The following is a 20,907-nucleotide window of genomic DNA, read 5'->3' on the forward strand; positions in this document are numbered from 1 at the left end:
CAGGAACTATCGTCGTCATAACCGACGGAGTGCCAACAGCCTTTCATCATCACAAGATCACCTCCTCCAATTTCCCCTCCCCTCTCAAAAAATTCCTTGTCTTGCAAGTTACTTGGTGACCCTGTCAATGCTGGTGCCACATAAAAAACATCCAGTCCACACTGTGAAATAGTTGACATTTGGAAGCGCATCCAGCTGTAAAAATCATGTCAAAACTGGCCTCACCTATGCAAATGCCACATAAAAAGAACTCAGTCCACCCTACGGGGTGGTTGATGTTAGGAAAGGCATCCAGCTGTAAAAACCCTGCCAAAACACACAGTAGCCTGGTGTATTAGGTTGATTACATTGACCCCAATACTCAACTGGTATTTATTTTATTGATGAAAGACAAACCATCCAACCCATGTCAGCATGGAAGGCAGATGTTAAACAATGATGATGATAATATTCATATATATGATGGTCTCTCTCATCAAAGATGATGTATGAGTGTCCAGCGAGAAGACAGGAAAAAAGCAAAATTTCAACCAAATAGACAATGAACAACACACACTACCATTCGTCACTGTTTACAATTCATTTACTTTCCCTGGTGACTCCCCTGGCCACAAAAAGCAATACGGATATGAGCATCTGCATGACTTATTAAACCAGCATGTGATCTAGCCGAGAAACTACAAAGTGGACAATGGTGGTTTGCAGCAAGACTGTTGTTCTATTGGTTTCTTTTCCTGTCATTCTGTAACTGCTCTTGATGAAGTATTCTTTGAGTTTTGAAATACATGTATGTATGCATACAAGCTTACATATATAAATGCATACGTATGCACATAATATATATACTGTATACATGAATACATATAATATGAAGTGATAGTAGTCTCTTGTAGTCTGAGAAAGACAATTCTGCAATTTCTTGCTGAACAACCTGCACAAATGATATGTTTATTAAGAAAAATGTTCTTATCAAAAGATGGGGGAACTATTCAATATCCTAAAAATTCCACAACATAACAGTAATCCTGCCCAAGCATACTTAATTCAACTGCCCGTGTTTCTCAGGGCATTTGGCAGTATGAGTTGTAGGGTAGTGTACTTGCTATTCTATGTGTGTGTGTGTGTGTGTGTGTGTGTCTCCTTGTCTTAACGTCGTATGATAGTTGTAAATAAATATTGCTATCATACTATCTACACTCTCTGAGTGGTTGGCGTTAGGAAGGGCATCCAGCTGTAGAAACTCTGCCAAATTAGATTGGAGCCTGGTGTTGCCATCCGGTTTCACCAGTCCTCAGTCAAATCGTCCAACCCATGCTAGCATGGAAAGCGGACGTTAAACGACGATGATGATGATGATGATGATGATGATCAAATGTATGTGCTGTACATTAAGCTCACTCCCTCTATCAAATCAACATTGCCTGAATAAGTGCAGCATGTATTATGGGTCAGGTGTTGAAGTGATCACAGAGTAATGTAAAATGAAATGTTTTGCTCAAGAACACAATGTATCACCCAGTCCAGGAATTGAAATCACAATCTCATGATCATGAGTGCAACACCTTAACCACTAGGCCATGCACCCACACACACAATTGCATACAAACATGAAAACATACATGCATCCATATACTAATAAATACATATATACATGCATGCATACTTACATATGCACACTCATGCATGCATGCACATGCACACACACACACACACACACACACACACGTACATGCATACAAAAAGGGGTATAAACATTTGTATTGGTAGACTGATTTAGAAATGTATTGGTTAAGTTTCACAGACTTGAGAAACACGTTTGATTGTTTCTACACACATCTGAATGTCAAGACCAACTTTGTAATATAATGTATAATATATGCTTGAGCTTATATCTACTGTTTATTTTTTATTGTCATCATCATCACCATATTCATTGTTGTTGTCGTCAACATTATCAGCATTTTATATCCATTTTCAGGAGACAGGAGTTTGGACTGTTTTTGATAGAATGATTTGGAAAATCATGTTCTGCTCCAATGTTTCCATTTTAGTAGGGTCTTCAAAAGTGAATACTCTTCCTAATGCCAACTACTTTACAAAGTGTACTATCTTTTATTTTTTACTTGTTTCAGTCATTAACCTGCAGCCGTGTTTGGGTACCAGCTTCAAGAATATTTAGCTGAATGAATCGATCTTAGTACTTAATTTTGTAAAGCTTGGTACTTATTCTATTGGTCTCTTATGCTGAACTACTAAGCAATGGTGGAGGATAAACACAAAGCCACACACATGCATATATATGACGGGCTTCTTTCAATTTCTGTCTACCAAATCCACTTTCAAGGCTTTGATTGGCTTGAAGCTACAGTAGAAGGCAACTTATCCAAGGTGCCATACAGTGGGACTGAACCCAGAGCCATGTGCTTGAGAAGCAAACATCTTATCATACACTTATGCCTGGGCCTATGAGTGTGCTTTTTATTTCATGGTACCAGCATTAGTGATATGGCCAGGAAATTTGCAAAACTAAAAACTTGCTCTACTGACTAAAATTATATATATATATATATATATATATATATATATATATATAGAGAGAGAGAGAGAGAGAGAGAGAGAGAGCATTTTAGGCAAAGTGATGAGACAGAGAAAAGTATGATGAGAGGAATGGATTTATTGTGAGATAGTGGTAGTAAAGACAGTTGGGGAGGGAGTATGAAAGGATCCAGAGAAAGGAGAAGATTAGGTCAGGGGTTAGTGTGAAAGAGGGACAATGCAGGAAGGGTGATGGGGTAGGTTGGTAGGGGGATCCAGTGCTATGAAGAAAGGGTGGAAGGTGTGAAAGAAGAGAACATGATAAAGATAAAGAGGCAAGGTTGGCAAGGTTCTTGAGAGAGTTGTTGAAGGAAAAACTGGTGTAGAAGTTGTAGGTGAGATGAAAGAGATAGGAAGGTGTTGAGATGGTGGAAAAGCTGTGAAGACAGCCCAGTGAGAAAGAGTGACCAAAGGGAGGAGGGTGTCATAGAGTTGGAGAGAGAACAGGATCAATGCAGTGAAAGAACTCACAGAAAGGCTGCGAAAGAGAGACAAGATGTGAGCAGTAAATGAATGATGAAAGAACATCCTTGCAACCAGTACTTCTCATGTTTCTGTTCTCTCTGCTTTCTCCAGTACAGCATGTCACCAATTGTTGCAGTCTCTTGTCAAATATTTTGTGAAGTTCAACATCATAGGCTCAGGCATAGTTCTGTGGTAAGAAGCTTGCTTCCCAACCACATGGATTTGGGTTCAGTCCTACTGCATGGTACCATGAGCAAGTGTCTTCTACTATATCCTCAGCAGCTGACTGAGGACTGAGCCCTAATGGACCCCTGCTGCATGTTAAATTTAACATATAAGAATTGCTGATTTCTTGGGATTGTTTCCTCTTCTCATTCAAAATCAATCTTAATTGCTACTAGATGTTTTTCACTTTCTCTTTGAACAAAGGCAATTTCATTAAATCCAAAAGTTACCATATATGGATTTAGAATATCTTTCTTTGTCCCCCTCTCTCTGTATAAATATGTCTATGAGCATACATGTGTATATGTATGCACAGGTGCACGCAAAATGAACACCAAAATACACACTCATTGTTTTTAAAAAACATTAATTAAAAGTATTAATTGAAAGTATTATTTAAACGTATTATTTTGGATCATTGTATAAACAGCAATTCAATTTCATGATGTTGATTGTATGGAGTTTCAAATGTTTATAATCACATTACCATGTGAATCAGAAATGAAATCAAAAATATGAGCTTGAAGCAACTGTTTTCACAAGTATAGTTCACAAAGGGTTTTCAATGAAAGAACATAAGGATAAGTTTATGTATTTGTTTTGAAAAAACTCTTGATGTGAATTTGCATGTTGAAACTGATATTGTTCTACTTGGGATGGTTATCTTTTGTCAATTAAACACATGCACTATTTATTTCATCCTCACTTTAGCTTTATTGTTATTTTTAGTTTATTTGTCAGAGTTCTTTTGTAACACATACTGTGACCTCTTCAGTGACTTTCCGTCCCATGTTTCTCCTCTAGCACTGCCCATTCCATTTCGTCTTTCTGTAGTATGTATCTCTATCTGCATAAGTGTTTTTAAGTCTATATTTGTGTGTGCATCTGTGTTTAGCATGTGTGTCCTATGTGCATATCTATGGGTTTGTATATTACACTGTTTGTACCCATGCTTTTATTTATTTATTTATGAAAGCAAATAAGAGTAATTAGGCTGAATGTAAGATGGCTATCATCTGACAAAATAAGCCAATCATCATGTGTGTATATATGTGTGTGTGTGTGGGGGGGTATGATGGTGATAATGATGACAATTATGTTAATGGTGACAACAACAATAATAGCAATCTTACCTGTTTGAAGCAGTTTCGAAACTGGGAGGATTTCTGCAAAAACAGACGAGCACATCCATCACTGTTCCAGTTATCGTCAACATCATCATCACCATCACCATCATTGATGTTCATGTCATATTTGTTATCTGGAGTCATGATCATATTTTGGTTAATTTGCAATGGCAGTAAAGACTTACAGTTTTCTGAGACTGTCCATGACTTGGCAAACATTTCCAGATTTCCAGAAGAATCCAAATCAGCTCCTGGTCCTGATTTAAGTTCCATTTCCATTTCTTCCTGACTCACAAGGTTGAAGTCATCATGTGGCTCATTATTGTATGTGCCAAAGAGCCCAGCAACCTTATTGAAATACCAGCCACTGATTTCAACTTCCAGAAGATTAGCCTCAAAATTTAATGTCACTTGGTACCCTCTGGAGCTTTCCAAAGTCACAGCTTCCTGGGTTCGGAACACAATGCCCCTGGTCAGTGTCATTGGAAGGTTCACCTCAGTGCCACCAACTTTGACCTGCCACAAAAATTCAAGAATTAATTAAGAAATAGATCAGTTTTGTCTTTTTTTTTTTGTATTTATTTGTTACTTTATTTTCAGTAAAGGAGAAAAACAATTAAATAAACAGCAATTAGGTATCTATATGTATATAAAGATGAAAATGTGTGTCTGTCTGTCTGTTTGTGTGAATCCCTAAAACTCGAGAACTACACAACTGATTTTATTCAAATTTTACACATGCCTTACTTAGGGCCCCCAAAAATTTCCAACATCTTGCCTAATGCGAGCCTAGAGCAATCTCTTATCTCTTACACTATTTCAGTATTATGTCTCTATTGTAATGTAAGATAATAACTTCAGTTTGAAAGAAGTCTATCCTATATATATATATATATATATATATATATATATATATATATATATTCCTTATGCATTCCAAAACCAAGTTACCAGTTTTGACGTATGGGGGTATCAAAAGATTCAGTACTATTTTAACTACAAACTAAACTTAATTTCCATTCACATATTTGCATTTCAAAATTTTAACATTATAGTCTTTTCCATAAATCAACTATTGTAAACATTTTATATGATGACGCCACATTTTCTATGTGTGTGTGTACCTTAAGACATCTATCATCAAAACACACACCTTCACTCACTCACTCTATCTCTCACTCTCTTTTTCTCTCTCTCTCTCTCTCTCTCTCACATGTGCATGCATGCACACACACTCATGTCCATTTCATATACACGTACATATATCTTTCACTTTCTCACCTCCTTCACTTTCTTTCTCTCTGTCTTTTTCGCTTTCTCTTTTTTCAATTTCTGCTCTGTTCAAATAAATTTTGACAGAATGAGTGGGAGAAACACAAAATGAGTAAAAGACAGACAAGAGAAACAAACAGAGACAGAAAGCAAGTTTCTATAGAAGATGAAAGACAAGGATTGTGGGTGACAGAGAACTGCTGATATTTCATACCTTATGTTCTAAGAGAGAGAGAGAGAGAGTGTGTGAGCGTGTGTGTGTATGTGTGTGTGCATGTGTGTATATTCCTTATGAATTCGAAAATTGGGTTGCCCATTTTGATGTATGGGGTATCAAAGTATTCAGTAGTATTTTGGCTACCAAATAAACTATAATTTCATTTACATATATTCTACATTATCTCAACAACCAGCTATAGTTATTTGAAAGACACTGCTCTACAACAACCAGGTTTCAATGGAAAGTGAAAATAGTTTCACACTTTCAATTTCAACCAAAATTACAAAGTGTTGCATTACGAGAGTGACCATGGTTCAATAATGAAGGTAATGTTTTGCCGAATTTGTCACATCTGTACTATAATAAAGAAAGCTGCTTATCATCTGTAATGTGATAAGGCTATAATATTGTTTCACTTTCATTCTTTCACTTTTAATTCTAATCTAATAACATTAAGATCATCTTATTTCTATTAAATTTGAAATAAATTAACAATTTACATCCTAATTTGAACAACATTACACATCAGCAACTTTCCATCTTTGTGGCCATCATAGCAGAATGTTGTGTCAGTGTATGTGTTTACTGACATAACGAACGGCTGGAGGTGAAACTCTTGACAAAAACCAATGAGGTATATAAAAGTACACATTAACTGTTTCATTACCAGTTAATAATTATAGCAGCAGCTGCAAGGTTGCAAGGTATTTACAGTTACATATTTACCCTTAAATTAACATTTAATACATGTGCTTAATATATATATTAAGAAATTTCAGTTCTATATGATGAGGAATTATGTACATTATTTATATTTGACGGATATTTGCCCTCATCTTGTTTGTTGTTAACACAACGTTTTGGCTGATATACCCCCCAGCCTTCATCAGATGTCTTGGGGAAATTTTGAACCAACATCGAAAAATACCTTAGGAATGAGAACCCAGATTCGAAATTTCCCCAAGACAGCTGATGAAGGTTGGATGGTATATCAGCTGAAACGTGTTAACAACAAACAAGATGAGGACAAATATCTGTCAAATATAAATAATGTAAATTAAGAAATTTATCTATAGTAATCATTATGGCATTTACCATTAAATTAGAAGTTCATGCATGTGCTTCTATTTGGTTAATTTAAACTGCATACAAAAATAAAAACATACTACATACATACAACTGCTTACAAAAATAGGAATTAATGCATAATTTTTTCTATGTTCATAATTTTTTGTTTACAATATCGAAAAAAATATACCACCAAAGAAAAGACATCATCTCTCCAGAAACAAGTAGAAAGCAAGGAGGATTGTAGAAAACCAAAGGTGAGAGTCCGAAGAGAGAAGCGAGGTAAAATTTTCTCAAGATAAACAAAGGGATGCTGCAGCATGTCAGACGGAACCTCAAGAGAGAAGGGAGATGAGACTTTTCCAAGATCAGCAGATGCATGCTGTAGTACTTAATGCTGGGTCATTAAATCAATGTTTTAATGATTAGATAGAGGTCCAATAGAATAGCTCTCAGAAACAGACTATGTACAAATTCGTTCTTCACAACTCTTGAAGCTGTTTTCAGATATGATCCATCCCATTCTTATAAAAATGATAACTCTGTCCAAATTGCTGTGCTAAACACAAAATGTCGTTTCTGTAGAGGTTTAGAATTTTCAAATGAAACAAAAGGTATGTGCTGCTCAGGTAGTCAGGTAACATTGCCAGCACTACTAGCTCCTTCTCAGCCTTTTATGGATCTTCTAGAAGGTACTTCCACCGAGTCAAAGGATTTTCTGAACAATATCAGGCAAGACAACTCTGCATTTCAAATGACATTGTTTACTGCATCTAAGAAAATAGTTAAACATGAATTTACACTGATGTCAAAGTTCAAGGGCAAGTCTATCATCTTATTGGTACCCTGTTACCCACAAATGAACAACCACAGTTCCTCCAAATTTACTTTATGAGTAATGTAGGACAACAACCTCGAAGGCGGTGTCAAAATTTCAGCTGATGGGTCATGTTAGACACAGCGCCGACTGCTGCAAAAGAGAGTATATCCACTGACAGTTTTACGATGCATTAAAAAATCACATAACTGCCATCCCCAATTTTCTATAAGTTAGGGCCTGAAATATTCCAAACAAAGGCATAGCATGTTGCTTAGTCAAATTGGCCCATCATTTACTCCACAAATGTTTTGTTGTCAATGCTGCACTTTCCCTTACCACCTGTTTCAACATAACTGTAATATATTATAAACAAACTATGCCATTTTAATCCCGAGCAACGCCAGGTATCTCTGCTAGTACATATATAAAATTGTTATATAAAATTAAATTATATCATTCAACCAAGGTAGTGGTTGACTATATTCTTAAGTCGAACATTTTGACAATCGCAGCAACTTCCATGCTTCACCACTAATTCAGTTCTCAACTAAATTGCAAACGATTAACAGTTTTAAAGAGGACACTTCTTCAGCTACACTTTGGCATAAATAGTTTGAGATTTGGCTCAGTAGTTACATCAAAATATGTGAGGTCTAAAGGTGGGCAGTAAGGCATCTTCAATTAACATACTTTTCTTATGCTTAAACGATAGAAAAATGCTTAACGATAGAAAAAAGATTATTTCAGCTGCTATGCCGCACATACTGAGAAGAGCATTGTTGCTGTGAGAACAATCACCATCCACGTAAATAATTTTTTCTGCATAACTTTACTTGATTTAGTAAATGAACAATCTGGCATGTTTATTTTGATGGCCTGTCAAAGTATACAGTGAGTTTCTTTGCCCAAGGTGTCAGGAAGGCACTTGGCCAGAAATAGAAACAAAATTGAAAGAAGAAAAATAACAACAACAGCAGAAGCAGCAGTAATGACAACAATAATAATGAAATACCAGGACCTTAAAATAGAGGTCAAAATTGTGGCATCTAAGAACAACAATTATACATGTGATCATTGGAGCATTGGGGATAGTACCAAATGGTGTTCTTATACACTATGACCAAGGACCAGGAAAACCCAAAGTATCAAAACTATGACAATTGTTCTCATGGGTGCAGCCCATATCTTAAGGAAAACACAGTCAACTTTAAAATACTTGATTCTCTTAAAATTCTTTCAAAACTGAAATACCTCAAATTTAACAAAATCTTAATTCTCAGAAGCTGGTCTCCTCCCCTAATTTTGGCACAAGGAAGTGGGTAAGTAAATTACATTGACTCAGTACTCAACTGGTACTTATTTTTTGCCCCTGAAAGGATGAAAGGCAAACTCGAACTCAGTGAACTTTGAACTCAGGATGTGAAGACAGAGGAAATCCCACTAAGCATTTCATTTGGTGTGCTCAGGATTCTGCCAGCTCACCACCTCCCTACAATATATTATCTCAGCAGAAGGCTAGCAATTTCAGGGGCAGGGATAAATCCATTATATTCACCCCAGAACTCAAATGGTACTTATTTTATTGACCCTGAAAGGATGAAATGTAAAGTCAACCTTGGGAGAATTTGAACTCAGAATGCAAAAACAGACAAAATGTTGCAAATCATTTTTGCCCAGTGTGCTAACGATTCTGCCAGTTCACCACCTTCCTACAATATATTATTGCTAATCAAAAATAACATTCACAGTAAAATGTCCAACTTGCTGTTACTTGAGATCTCTGGGTGACACTTGGAATAGTTTGTACAACAGCAGCAGCAGCAGCAGCCATAATTACCTTTTGATTTTGTAGAATTTCCACGTGTTCATCATACTCAGTGACTACAGTCACTGAGAACGGCTGGCGGTCAGGTGAGTCAAATTGGTAATTGGCTATGACTGCGAACGTACCGTTGACCACATCTCTGGACAACACAACACTGCATCTGGCCTTGATTTCATAATGGAGCCGGTCAAATGTTATGACATGTTGACTTCCAAACAGAATTGCATGAGCTGAAAGAGAGAATGTGTGTGAGTATGTATGTGTATGAAAGAGCTGGGTAACGAAGAGGGAGGGAGAGAGGGAAGAGAGAGAAGGAGAGAGGAAGGGAGAGAGAAGGAGAGAGAAGGAGAGAGTGGAGAGAGAGAGATAGATAGATAGATAGATAGATAGATAGAGTGGTAGATAGAGAGAGAGAGAGAGATAAAGTGGTAGATAGATAGATAGAGAGAGAGAGAGAGAGAGAGAGAGAGAGAGAGAGTCGTAGATAGAGAGAGAGAGCTAGATAGATAGATAGAGAGAGAGAGAGAGAGAGAGAGAGAGAGAGAGAGAGAGAGTGGTAGATAGATAGATAGACAGATAGATAGATAGAGAGAGAGAGTGAGAGAGAGAGAGAGAGAAACAGACTGTACATGCTAAAATCATAGATGAAGCTTCTGCATTTTAGTCACATATGCTAGAAATAAAAGCCAAATCCCCTTCAACCCATCTTTATGTATGTATGTTTATTATCTTTCACTTTTTAATTTTAGAGTAAATTTTGACCAGCCACCTACTTGGTAGCAAGGTTATGAAGGAAAGCATCTTGTTTTGCTTGTCATCCTTTAAATCTTTAAGGTTGCTGGATATCTACCAGGACTGAAAACAAGACCTGTCAAAAGGATACTCATAAGGAACATCCTCCTCTATCCCTTCTGTACCACTTATATTCCCTGCCATTGTTTCCTATGGGTAGGACCTACTCTGACTGTCTCTCCATCTTTCTCTTTAACACTATCTCTCCAGCCTCTCCCTTCTTTTCCTACTGGGGTAGTCAAGTAACTTCTTTATAGTAAGACACCTGTCTCTATCCTCTAACTTCTCACCTGCACTAAGCATCTTCCCTCTGTTCCACTCCCTTTTCCAGCAAAGAGGTCTTCATCTTGCAAGTTCCTTGGCTGCCCTTAGAAAAGGCATTCAGCCAAAGCAGACACTGGAGCCAGTGCTGCTCTTTGACTTGCCAGTTCCTGTCAAAAACCATCAAACTTATGCTAGCATGGAAGACAGCTGATGATGATGATGTGCGTGTGTATGTGGATTAGTGAAGGAGGCCTCTGCATCATAGCTAAACCTGATAGAAATGGCAGCCAAATCTTTCTCAAATCACACCCTGTCGGATTTCTATGGCAGGATACCCTTCCCAATAATTTTCTTAGTTTATCTCTACAGATTTTCTATAGAAATTATAGCCAGCACTGATTTGTTATGATGTTACATATTCGAATGTGTATAATGTAAACAACAATGCAATTGAAGATGGCAAAAATAAGGTAATGGGTGTAAATGCATATTTCAGGAGTTCTTGCACCTTCTTCAGCACCACATCCAACCCATTAAACATCCACAAAATCATAGCTTAAAGAGCTACAAAATATAGAAGTGTAACGCTATTGGATACACCAATTTTACACACTGATCACATTCCTGGCAGCTGGAACAAACATATTAATTACTTGTTGGGACACCTTCCCAATAGTAACTATTTTGCAGAGTGTACTGAGTCCTTTTTTAATGGAATTGGTACTAGTGATGTCATCAAGTAATTCACATGACACTATCCCTTAGATATGTGCATCATGTCAGAGGATCTTTCACACAATCCTTAAAATGCAATTTTAACTTATGCTGTGGTCTTCTACCGGATGCCAGCTTACCATAATGGTATCTTTGCATGATAGCTAGACTGATAGAGTTACCAACCAAATCTTGCCTGTGGCTGTATGGTAGGAATCTTGTTTCCCAGCCACATGGTTCTGGGTTTAGACCCACTGCATGGCACCTTGCGCAAGTATCTTCTACTATAGCCTCAGGTCAACCAAAGCCTTGTGAGTGGGTTTGATAAATGGAAACTTAAAGAAGCCCATCATGTGTATGTTTGTGTTTCTCCCTCACCATCTCTTGGCAACTGGTGTGTTTATGGTCCCATAACCAAGTGGTTCAGCAAAAGAGACTAACAGAATAAGTACCAGGCTTAAAAATAAAGTACAGGGGTCAATTTGTTTAACTAAAAGTTCTTTGAAGCAGTGCCCCAGCATGACCACAGTCTAATGACTGAAACAAGTAAAAGATACAAAAATTGCACAGTGGTGATTTTATAGCACAATTAATTGCTGTTTGGACAATAGAGAGAATAAGAGATGGTGAAGTATAATTCAAGGGAAATTTGACTGCTTTTTCTGAAGATCTAGTGATCATATAGAGTTTTTCCTTGTTGATTCATACAGAAGGAATTTTGCAGTCATCTACAAAAATGAGATGGACTATCCAATAGAATCAGTGTTTACCCAATACTTTGGAGTAAGAGACCCCTAGCATTTCTTTAGATATCCCTCTAGAAGAAAAACTCTGTGACTTCATTTGCATCCAATGATGTAGACAGGTAAACATGTATTTTGCTTGGGGAGTGGAATTGATACCTGTGCATGTGTATGTGTGTAAATATTTCAAATGAATCTTTGTTCTTTATTACTTTTTATACGCTCATATCTTGTAAATAGTTTTTAATAGATTATTGTTATTGCTTATTTTACCAAACGCGCACACACACACACCAATTATTCTTTACATGCATATATACATGTATACTCCTACATCTTTATATATATATATATAAGGTTGAGGAGGGTATTGGATTTAACCAAACCCAAAAAGATACAGGTAATACCGAGTAAGTGCTGTATACCGACTAGTTGCCCCAGTCGTTGTATGAACAGGATTGGGGATTATAAGTCGTGTATTAGTGTGTGTATGTATAAATTTATAAAAAGATAAAGAGAGCAATGGTAAAGCTGGAAATATATTTTATGGATAGAGTCTTACAGCTGTTTCTGGGAAGATCCAGTACTTCCCTTCATCGGAGACAGAAATAGTAAAGGAATCGATTATTATATCCATAGGCGGAGAGTTATAGTATGAAGTGAGAGATGTGCGTAGGGTAAATAGGTCAAGTCCCATTCTGTCTTTAAGACTTGACCTATATTACCCGACGCACATCTCTCACTTGACTTGGGACATCCTTCAAGTAAACACAAGCAATATACCTCGGACACAATATGGCATATATCCACCTCTGCTATTTCAGCCTTTGCTGCAGCAACTATTTCCGGAAAATTCCCACACGGATTACTTTACACGAATCCTTACTACTGGAATGATACTACACTCCAAGTACTGTTCTTTCTTTCTTTCTTTTTTCAGCGCATCACACTCACTCTCACTTCATACTATAACTCTCCGCCTATAGATATAATAATCGATTCCTTTACTATTTCTGTCTCCGATGAAGGGAAGTCCTGGATCTTCCCAGAAACAGCTGTAAGACTCTATCCATAAAATATATTTCCAACTTTACCATTGCTCTCTTTATCTTTATATATATATATATATATATATATATATATATATCAAATGACCATCAAGCTTACCTTTGAATGGTGGAAACCAATTTGCTACATCAGTGGAAGGTTTCATCTCATAGTATAAATCCCAGAATGTGAGTTCAGATCCCAGTAAATATCTGGCTCTTTTGTAAATGCCTGTGGCCCTTTCTCTAACCTGGCTGCTGAAATCTCTGCCAAATTGTACTATATTGCTTGGTATTGTAAACACATAATAATTTACTTCAAATACAATGTGACCCCACTTTTGTATTATGATGTTTGGGGTTATACTGAAATTGGTTAGGGTGTCTCTCATGGATGACAGTTTTGTGCTCACTGATTTGTGTATGCTTTCTTTGAGGCTTATATCACTGCATGCTGCTATCATCTGCGTGATAAATGATAAATTATGTGATATTTGAAAGAATTAAAGATTAAGTAAATGAGTCAAGGAGTGATTAAGTGGAAGAGGTCTAAATGTTAAAGTGGCTGAGGTTGGAGGTTATTATCTGCAAGGTTGAGACAATGGGACAAGGAATTAAGGAGTAAATATATCATTTAACTTGTTTCAGCCATTTCATTGTGGCCATGCTGAGGCACCATTTTGAAGGGTTTTAGTTGAAGAAATCGACTCTAGGATTTTGAAGGCTAGTACTTATTCTATTGATCACTTTTGCAGAACTACTAAGTTACGGGTACATAGACGTACTAACACCAGTTGTTAAGCACTGGGGAGGGGAGGCAAACACAGACACACATATAAATATGTATACAAAACAGGCTTCTTTCAGTTTCTGTTTACCAAATCTACTCATAGGGCTTTGGTTGGCCCAAGGATATATTAGGTTGAGTAAAATGTAAGCAACGTTTTGAAATATGAAATTCATTACAATATATTTCAACAATGTGGAAATTTTATTTATCAAAGTAAGTACCATTAAAATCAACACATTTTTGCCAATGAGTTACAAGTTTGTTTATTCCAGTAACATAAAAATCAGGAGTTCTAGAGGTGATGAACTCTTTGAATGCACTTTCAGCATCACTTTGAGTTTTGAACCTCTTCTCTCACAGGAAACCATCAAAGTGCTTGAAAAAGTGGTAGTCAGTAGGAGAAAGGTCTGAGGAATAAACTGGGTGGGGAAGAGCTTTGTAGCCAAGTTCCCTCAACTTCTGGAGCGTCATTAGTGAAATATATGGTCGAGCATTGTCATGAAGAAAGATTAGCCCTCTTCTGTTGACCAGTCTGAGATAGAGGAATAGCAGTTTTTCATTCATTTTGGCAATTTCATGGCCATATGTTTATGCAGTAATAGTTTTTCTGGGTTTTAAAAAGTTATAGTGGATGAGTCCAGCAGTACATCACCAAATAGTCATCATAACCTTCTGTTTGAAGAGCTCAGATTTATGGAAGGTTTTCGGTGCTTCATTTTGGTCCAACCACTGAGAAGTTTTTTTATTATTGTACAGAATCCACTTTTCATCACAAGTTACAATACAGTCGAGAAATGGATCAGTCTGGTTACAGAGAAGAAGCGACAAGCAAATTTTATATCTGTGCATTTTCTGATTTTCATTCAAATCATGTGGTACCAATTTGTTGAACTTTTTTGATTTTCCAATAGCATGCAAATGGTTGCAGGCAGTTTTCTGGCTAACTTGAAGTTCTTTTGCCAGTTCTTGAGTAGTTTTACATGGATTTTTCTCAACAACAGTCTTTAACTGGTTTTTATTGATGACAGATAGATGTCCACTATGCTCACGATCGTCAAGGCTCAGGTCACCACTGCGAAATCCTTTAAACCATTTTTGAGCTGACCACTCATTGGCCATTTCCTCACCAAATGTTTTGTTGATATTGTGAGCAGTTTCAGCTGCTTTATGTCCTTTTTTGAAGATGAATAGCAAAATTGCTCGAATATTGCACTTTAACAGTTCTATTTCAGATGATTGTAACAAAGGTGAAAAAAATATCAATGTTAATTTATTGATGCATTTAGGAAAGTCTATGTCTGTATTATCAGACAATTTCAAAAAAATTAAAAATTCTGCAAAAATCAGGTACAAATTTTTCATGGTTCAAAACGTTGCTTACTTTATACTCAACCTGATAGTAGGAGACACTTTCCCAAGGTGCCATGTAGTGGGATTAAACCTGAATCTATGCGGTTAAGAAGCAAGCTTTTTACTACACACCCACGCCTGCACCTGTGAAAAAGAGTAACATATACTTCTATATATATACATGACACAGCAGTAACTAAATCATAGCCATGGGTATATATGGTGCATAATAGGAGTAAATCAATGAAAGAGTAAAACAAATACAGGAGTAACTGAATTCAAAAGCACAGGTGTAGCTGTGTGGTAAGAAGCTTGATTCCCTATCACATGGTTTCAGGTTTAGTCCCACTGCATAGCACCTTAGGCAAGTGTCTTCTACTATAGCGTCAGGCTGACCAAAGACTTGTGAGTAGATTTGGTAGATGGAAGCTGAAAGAAACCCATCATACACACACACACACACACACATACATATATATATCTAAGTTCGGGTATCTGTTGGAGTGTATCATTAATGAATTATTGCTTGATTCTCCAGCAATGTCTTGGTGATTTTAGGAGTAACTGCAGTGAATTTGCCTTTAGAAGCTAGAATATGTCACAAACATATTTTAACTTACCCAAAGTTCATCTATTCCAGATCACTGCTTGGCACTGATGCTGTTATGTTTATTCTAACCAGGTGATTGAATAGTGAGACTCTGTCACAGGTGTCAACTGTTTTTTAGTTAAAGCTACAGCTTTAATCTGCCCAGGATTATCTCTCTTTGGTGTTTCCCACTGAGGAAGGCTAAAAAGACAGAAACAGCTGTCTGGGAATCTGACAGGGGCAAGCACTGGGCAGATATAGTGTTTTTACAACTTTTAACATCAGAGAGAATTTTTTCTCCATGGTAACAGCAGTGAATTTACTTTTAGAAGTTTAACAATAAATGTAGAGGAACAGCAACCGACACACTTTGACCAAATCCATCTCCCCTACCTTTGCTGTGGTCAACCTCAGAATCTTCAGAAATATAGAAATAGACTGGACTTTGAAGAGTTTATAATATGTTCATATGGTGGACACTACACTGCATACGGTTAAACTTCTGAGTGTCAGAAATAGCCAAACAGTAAAGAGAGTATAACTACAATTGACTGCTGTATGTCACATATAAATTAAACAGTGGTGAGAGTATGACATGCCCAAATTGTCACACTGCACCTCTATATGTCAAAAACAGATTTGATATTGGAGAGTATAACATGTCCAGACTATCTCTACACCATAGACTGGACATACAAGTGAGTACATGTCCAAATTGTCACACTGCATCACCATATCTCAGAAACAGATTTGACAGTGAAGAGAGCACATGTCCAGACTGTCACTACACCACATACAATTGACATACAAACATCAGATATAGATTGGACAGTGGAGAAGGTGCCACATAGCCAGACTGTCACACTGCACCATGTATGTTGGTCATAGACTGGAAAGTGGAGAACGTACACATCTAGACTGTTATACTACACCACATACAACTAACCACTGTGTGTCGAAGATAGTCTGGACAACAGAGACAATATAATTATGTGCAGATTGTCACCGTAACCTCTGTATGTCAGATATAGACTGGAGAGGGAGAAAGTATAGTATGTCCAGGCTGTCACATTATAATTGACTACTGTATGTCAAAAATAGACTTGACAGCAGAAAGAGTACAACATGCTCAAACTGTCACACCACACCACATTGAGAGAGTACAACCTCCAACAATAGAACAGAGCTGCATGACCAGAACTGATCTGGGTTACTCAATTATAACAGATAGGAGAAAATACAATATGTTCAGATAGCCACATTTGACAGGAGCCTGGGGTTAAATAACAACAGCAATATCACCCTCACCTTAAAAAAAGACAATCAAACAAATTGTAATTACCTCATAATAGATCTCTTTGATGATATCTAACAATGCATTGATGATAGGTAACTGTATGTACGGTTGGAAATAGTCTCTAGCTTGTGCCAGGACTGAGACTAGTCGATCAGTTACATATTGCATGATTTGGATTCCATTCTCAAAGACAAACTCAAAAGCATCCATAAAAAAGTTGGTGAGTTTTGGACCAAATTCATGTTTGATATAATGTGTGATGTCTGAAATAATAAAGAAGGGAGGAAATTAAATAAATACGATAAATAAATTGAGGTAAAATAGCTTATTAAATTACTCCTTTCTTGTTATCTATATTTTTATTTTGTAGTATTTAGTTATATCCCTTAGATTTAGACTTCAAATATTGCCACAAAAGTAAATTATTAGAATCATTAGAACTACATGGTTCTGGGTTCAGTCCTACTGCATGGCACCTTGGGCAAGTATCTTCTACTACAGCCTCAGGCCAATCAAAGCTTTGTGAGTGTATTTGGTAGATGGAAACTTAAAGAAGCCTGTCATATATATGTGTGTGTGTGTTTGTGTTTGTCCCCCACCCCCACTGCTTAACAACTGAAGTTGGTATGTTAATGTCACTGTAACTTAGTAGTACAGCAAAACAGGCAGCAAAAATAAGTACCAGGCTTAATAAAATTAATAAAAGAATAAGTACTGGGGTTGATCCACTTGCATAAAATTCTTCAAGGTGGTGCTCCAGCATGGTCACAGTCTAATGACTAAAACAAGTAAAACAAAAAAAAAACAGACAGAATGCATGGTTGTATTCTTTCTAACTTTTTGCCCTCTGACTTCCTTGTTCTGCCGTATTTTTGACAGCTGATGCCAGATTATTGCCAACTACTTTGCACCATAAGCTGGGTACATTTGATTTGGCGACTGGCTGTAGAGAGATTGTTAATGACAGCACTCAGAATCACTTCAGTGTTTACAGGGAGTCTCTACATTTCTAGATGGCTTTACTTCACTGCAGCTTGCAAAATTCATGTTTTCTCCATCTTTTTACATACATCATTGTACAGTATTTATCATTTTTTTTTTATCTTTTATCTTTTACTTGTTTCAGTCATTAGTCTGTGGCCATGCTATGGCACCGCCTTAAGATTATTTTCATCTAATGAATCAACCCCAGTACTTTTCTTAATTTCTTATCTTTAAGCCTGATATTTATTCTTGCAGGCTATTTTGCCAAACCACTAAGTTACTGGGTACATAAACAAACCAGCACCAGTTGGAAAGTGGTGGTGGGGGACAAACACAAGGACAATAAATCATGCACGCACACACACACACACACAAGTTTCAGTTTCTGCCTACCAAATCCATTCACAAGGTGTCACGCCGTGGGACTGAACCTGGAACCATGCCATGTGGTTGAGAAGTAAACTTCTTACTCCATAGCCATGTCTGTACCTATCATCATGGTCATCATCATTGTTTTATGTCTGCTTCCCATGTTGGCATAGTAGGACATTTCAACAGAATCTGATGGGCCAGAAAACTACACTAAGCACCAGTGTCTACTTGGCCATGGTTTCTATGGCTGGATGCCCTTCACTTTACAGAGTGAACTGGCTGCTTTTTTCCTGGCACCAACACAAGTAAGGTAACCAAAATGATTTCATATTTTAGTGCAAGGTGGCCTTAGATACAAATTCCCAACTACAAATGTGACAACTCACCATTTATAAAGAAATTCTGTTTCAAGTAATTCACTGCTGCCATGACCAATTCAATATAATGGGTATGACTTCTATGGAGGTGGTGTGTAAGGGTCTTACTCATGTATGTAGATGTTATCTGGAAAAAAAAAGCCATGTATTGTAATGATTTTTAGAGGAATAAAATAAGAATCATGAAACCACAGAAGTAAGAGGGAACAACAGCAGCAGTAACAACAACAAGGACAACACAGGTGTAGCATCAACAAAAGATATAATATCAACATGTGATAGATGTTTTCTCACCAAAGTATTGCAGTCTATGAAGATGTCTGATGGGGTTCTCAGTTATTTGATTTAACCCCTTAAAATTCAGATTATTCTGTAAAATTTAATGCTTATTTATTCATAGTATTCTGAATAAACTATGCATTATCACATAGCTTCAAGATTTCCAGGTGATTGTGTTATGGCAAGAATCATGACACCACATAAGAATGGACTAGCCGAACTCGTATAAGTAGCTGCATGTTTGACTGAGAGTGAGAAATGAAAAAATTCAGGAAGTCGAAAGGTGTTATTCATGAGTTCATGGAGTCACAGGAAATTGTTGAGAAGTTGCTATAGTTCGTTCAGAGTTGTTTCGGATTGGTTACAGTTGTTGGCAGAGTATTTGGGAATACATCAAGTGGAGATAGTTGGTGCCTATCCTGTTCTGTGTTATTGTATATCACACTGTATTAGTGCATGACACTAAGGTGACATATACAAAAACCACATTATAAAAGATTATTTCTTTTTAGAATGACATTATAAGGTAGGTGTGAAAGGCCAGAGCTGGTTAGTTTGAACATAAAATTAGTAAAATATTTTGGCTGGATACAACTGACCATCACATGGTCTATTCTTACTAAAATAAATGTGTTAATTTCTGTTCTGTCATAAGCCCAAAATAGCAATAGAATACTATGAATAAATAAAAAAAAAACTAATTTATTTTAAATTTAAAAAATCTATTTATTTAAATAAATAGAAAATCATTTAAATGAAAAATTATTTAAAGTGAATAAAAAATAAAATCATTTACTTAAAAGAAATAATGATTCGTTTTAAAATTTAAAAAAAAAAATTGTTTTAAATAAACAAAAATTGTTAAATAAATAAAATCATTAATTTTAGACAAATAAATAAATAAAATCATTTAAATAGTTAAAAAGAAAACAGAATAATTCTTGCATTGTTAATAGTTTCTGTTAGTCACATTTTAAATATAGAATACTTCACAAACTATCTTCTCAAAGACCAAGAAAAAAAAAAAAAGGAAGTAAATATGCCAGTGCAGCCTTGTCTGGATGATGAGAAAATTATTAGATTTTGCAGGTTTCCAATTACAATGGAAAGCAAAAGAAAATTTATTTGAACCACAGGCAGACAGACAATAATTTCCTTTGTTTCTTTTTCTTTTTTTTTTTCCTAAATTGCAACAAATGACTGTTGGTGATAAATATTTCAGAGACAAATATTTATTGTTATAATATTGATATAAACTTTTGTTTTCTTTGAATCCATTTCTGGTCAAAGATTTTTTTTTTTGTTTTTTATTTTTTTGTTCAGCAGTTTATATAAATGACCTTCAGGCCTTTGAAAATGAGAAAATATCTTGCAAAAATATCTTAAGCTGTATTGTTTGCTTTCATTGCACAGGGGTTATTTTGGGTAAATGGATTGTAATTTGAAAACTGAAAAATTCAACAAAGAGTGCAAAAGAGAATTTGTAAAGATTACTGACCAGCAGTCAATAAATTTTGTGACTTAAATGTTTAGACATTTAGACAGAGCCTTTGCAAACTGATCAGTTCTACAAGTATTTTTTTTTTAATGGTCATTAAATTTCCATCTCATCCATCCATTATTCCTGGGAGGGTTGTTGGGGTAGAGTCCTTAGGTACCACCTCCCAGGGTCCTATCAGAAACAGCTGTTATT

General features: G+C 36.3%; 1 protein-coding gene across 3 annotated transcripts in view; it reads right to left on the reverse strand.

Moving 5' to 3' along the window:
- LOC106873345 (uncharacterized) overlaps positions 1–20,907 on the reverse strand; it is a 263,949-nt gene that overhangs the window by 10,612 nt on the left and 232,430 nt on the right. For all 3 annotated transcript variants that reach the window (XM_052977316.2, XM_089343929.1, XM_014920673.3), the window contains exons 24-28: positions 18,945–19,062; positions 17,248–17,465; positions 13,298–13,640; positions 9,630–9,847; positions 4,419–4,928 (exon numbers count right to left, since the gene is read on the reverse strand). In XM_052977316.2, coding sequence (XP_052833276.2) covers positions 4,419–4,928; positions 9,630–9,847; positions 13,298–13,640; positions 17,248–17,465; positions 18,945–19,062 — 1,407 coding nt within the window. The remainder of the gene's footprint in view (positions 1–4,418; positions 4,929–9,629; positions 9,848–13,297; positions 13,641–17,247; positions 17,466–18,944; positions 19,063–20,907) is intronic.

Source organism: Octopus bimaculoides, chromosome 28 (assembly GCF_046866305.1).
Source record: "Octopus bimaculoides isolate indiv1 chromosome 28, ASM4686630v1, whole genome shotgun sequence".
In the NCBI taxonomy this organism is placed as follows: Eukaryota; Metazoa; Mollusca; class Cephalopoda; order Octopoda; family Octopodidae; genus Octopus; species Octopus bimaculoides.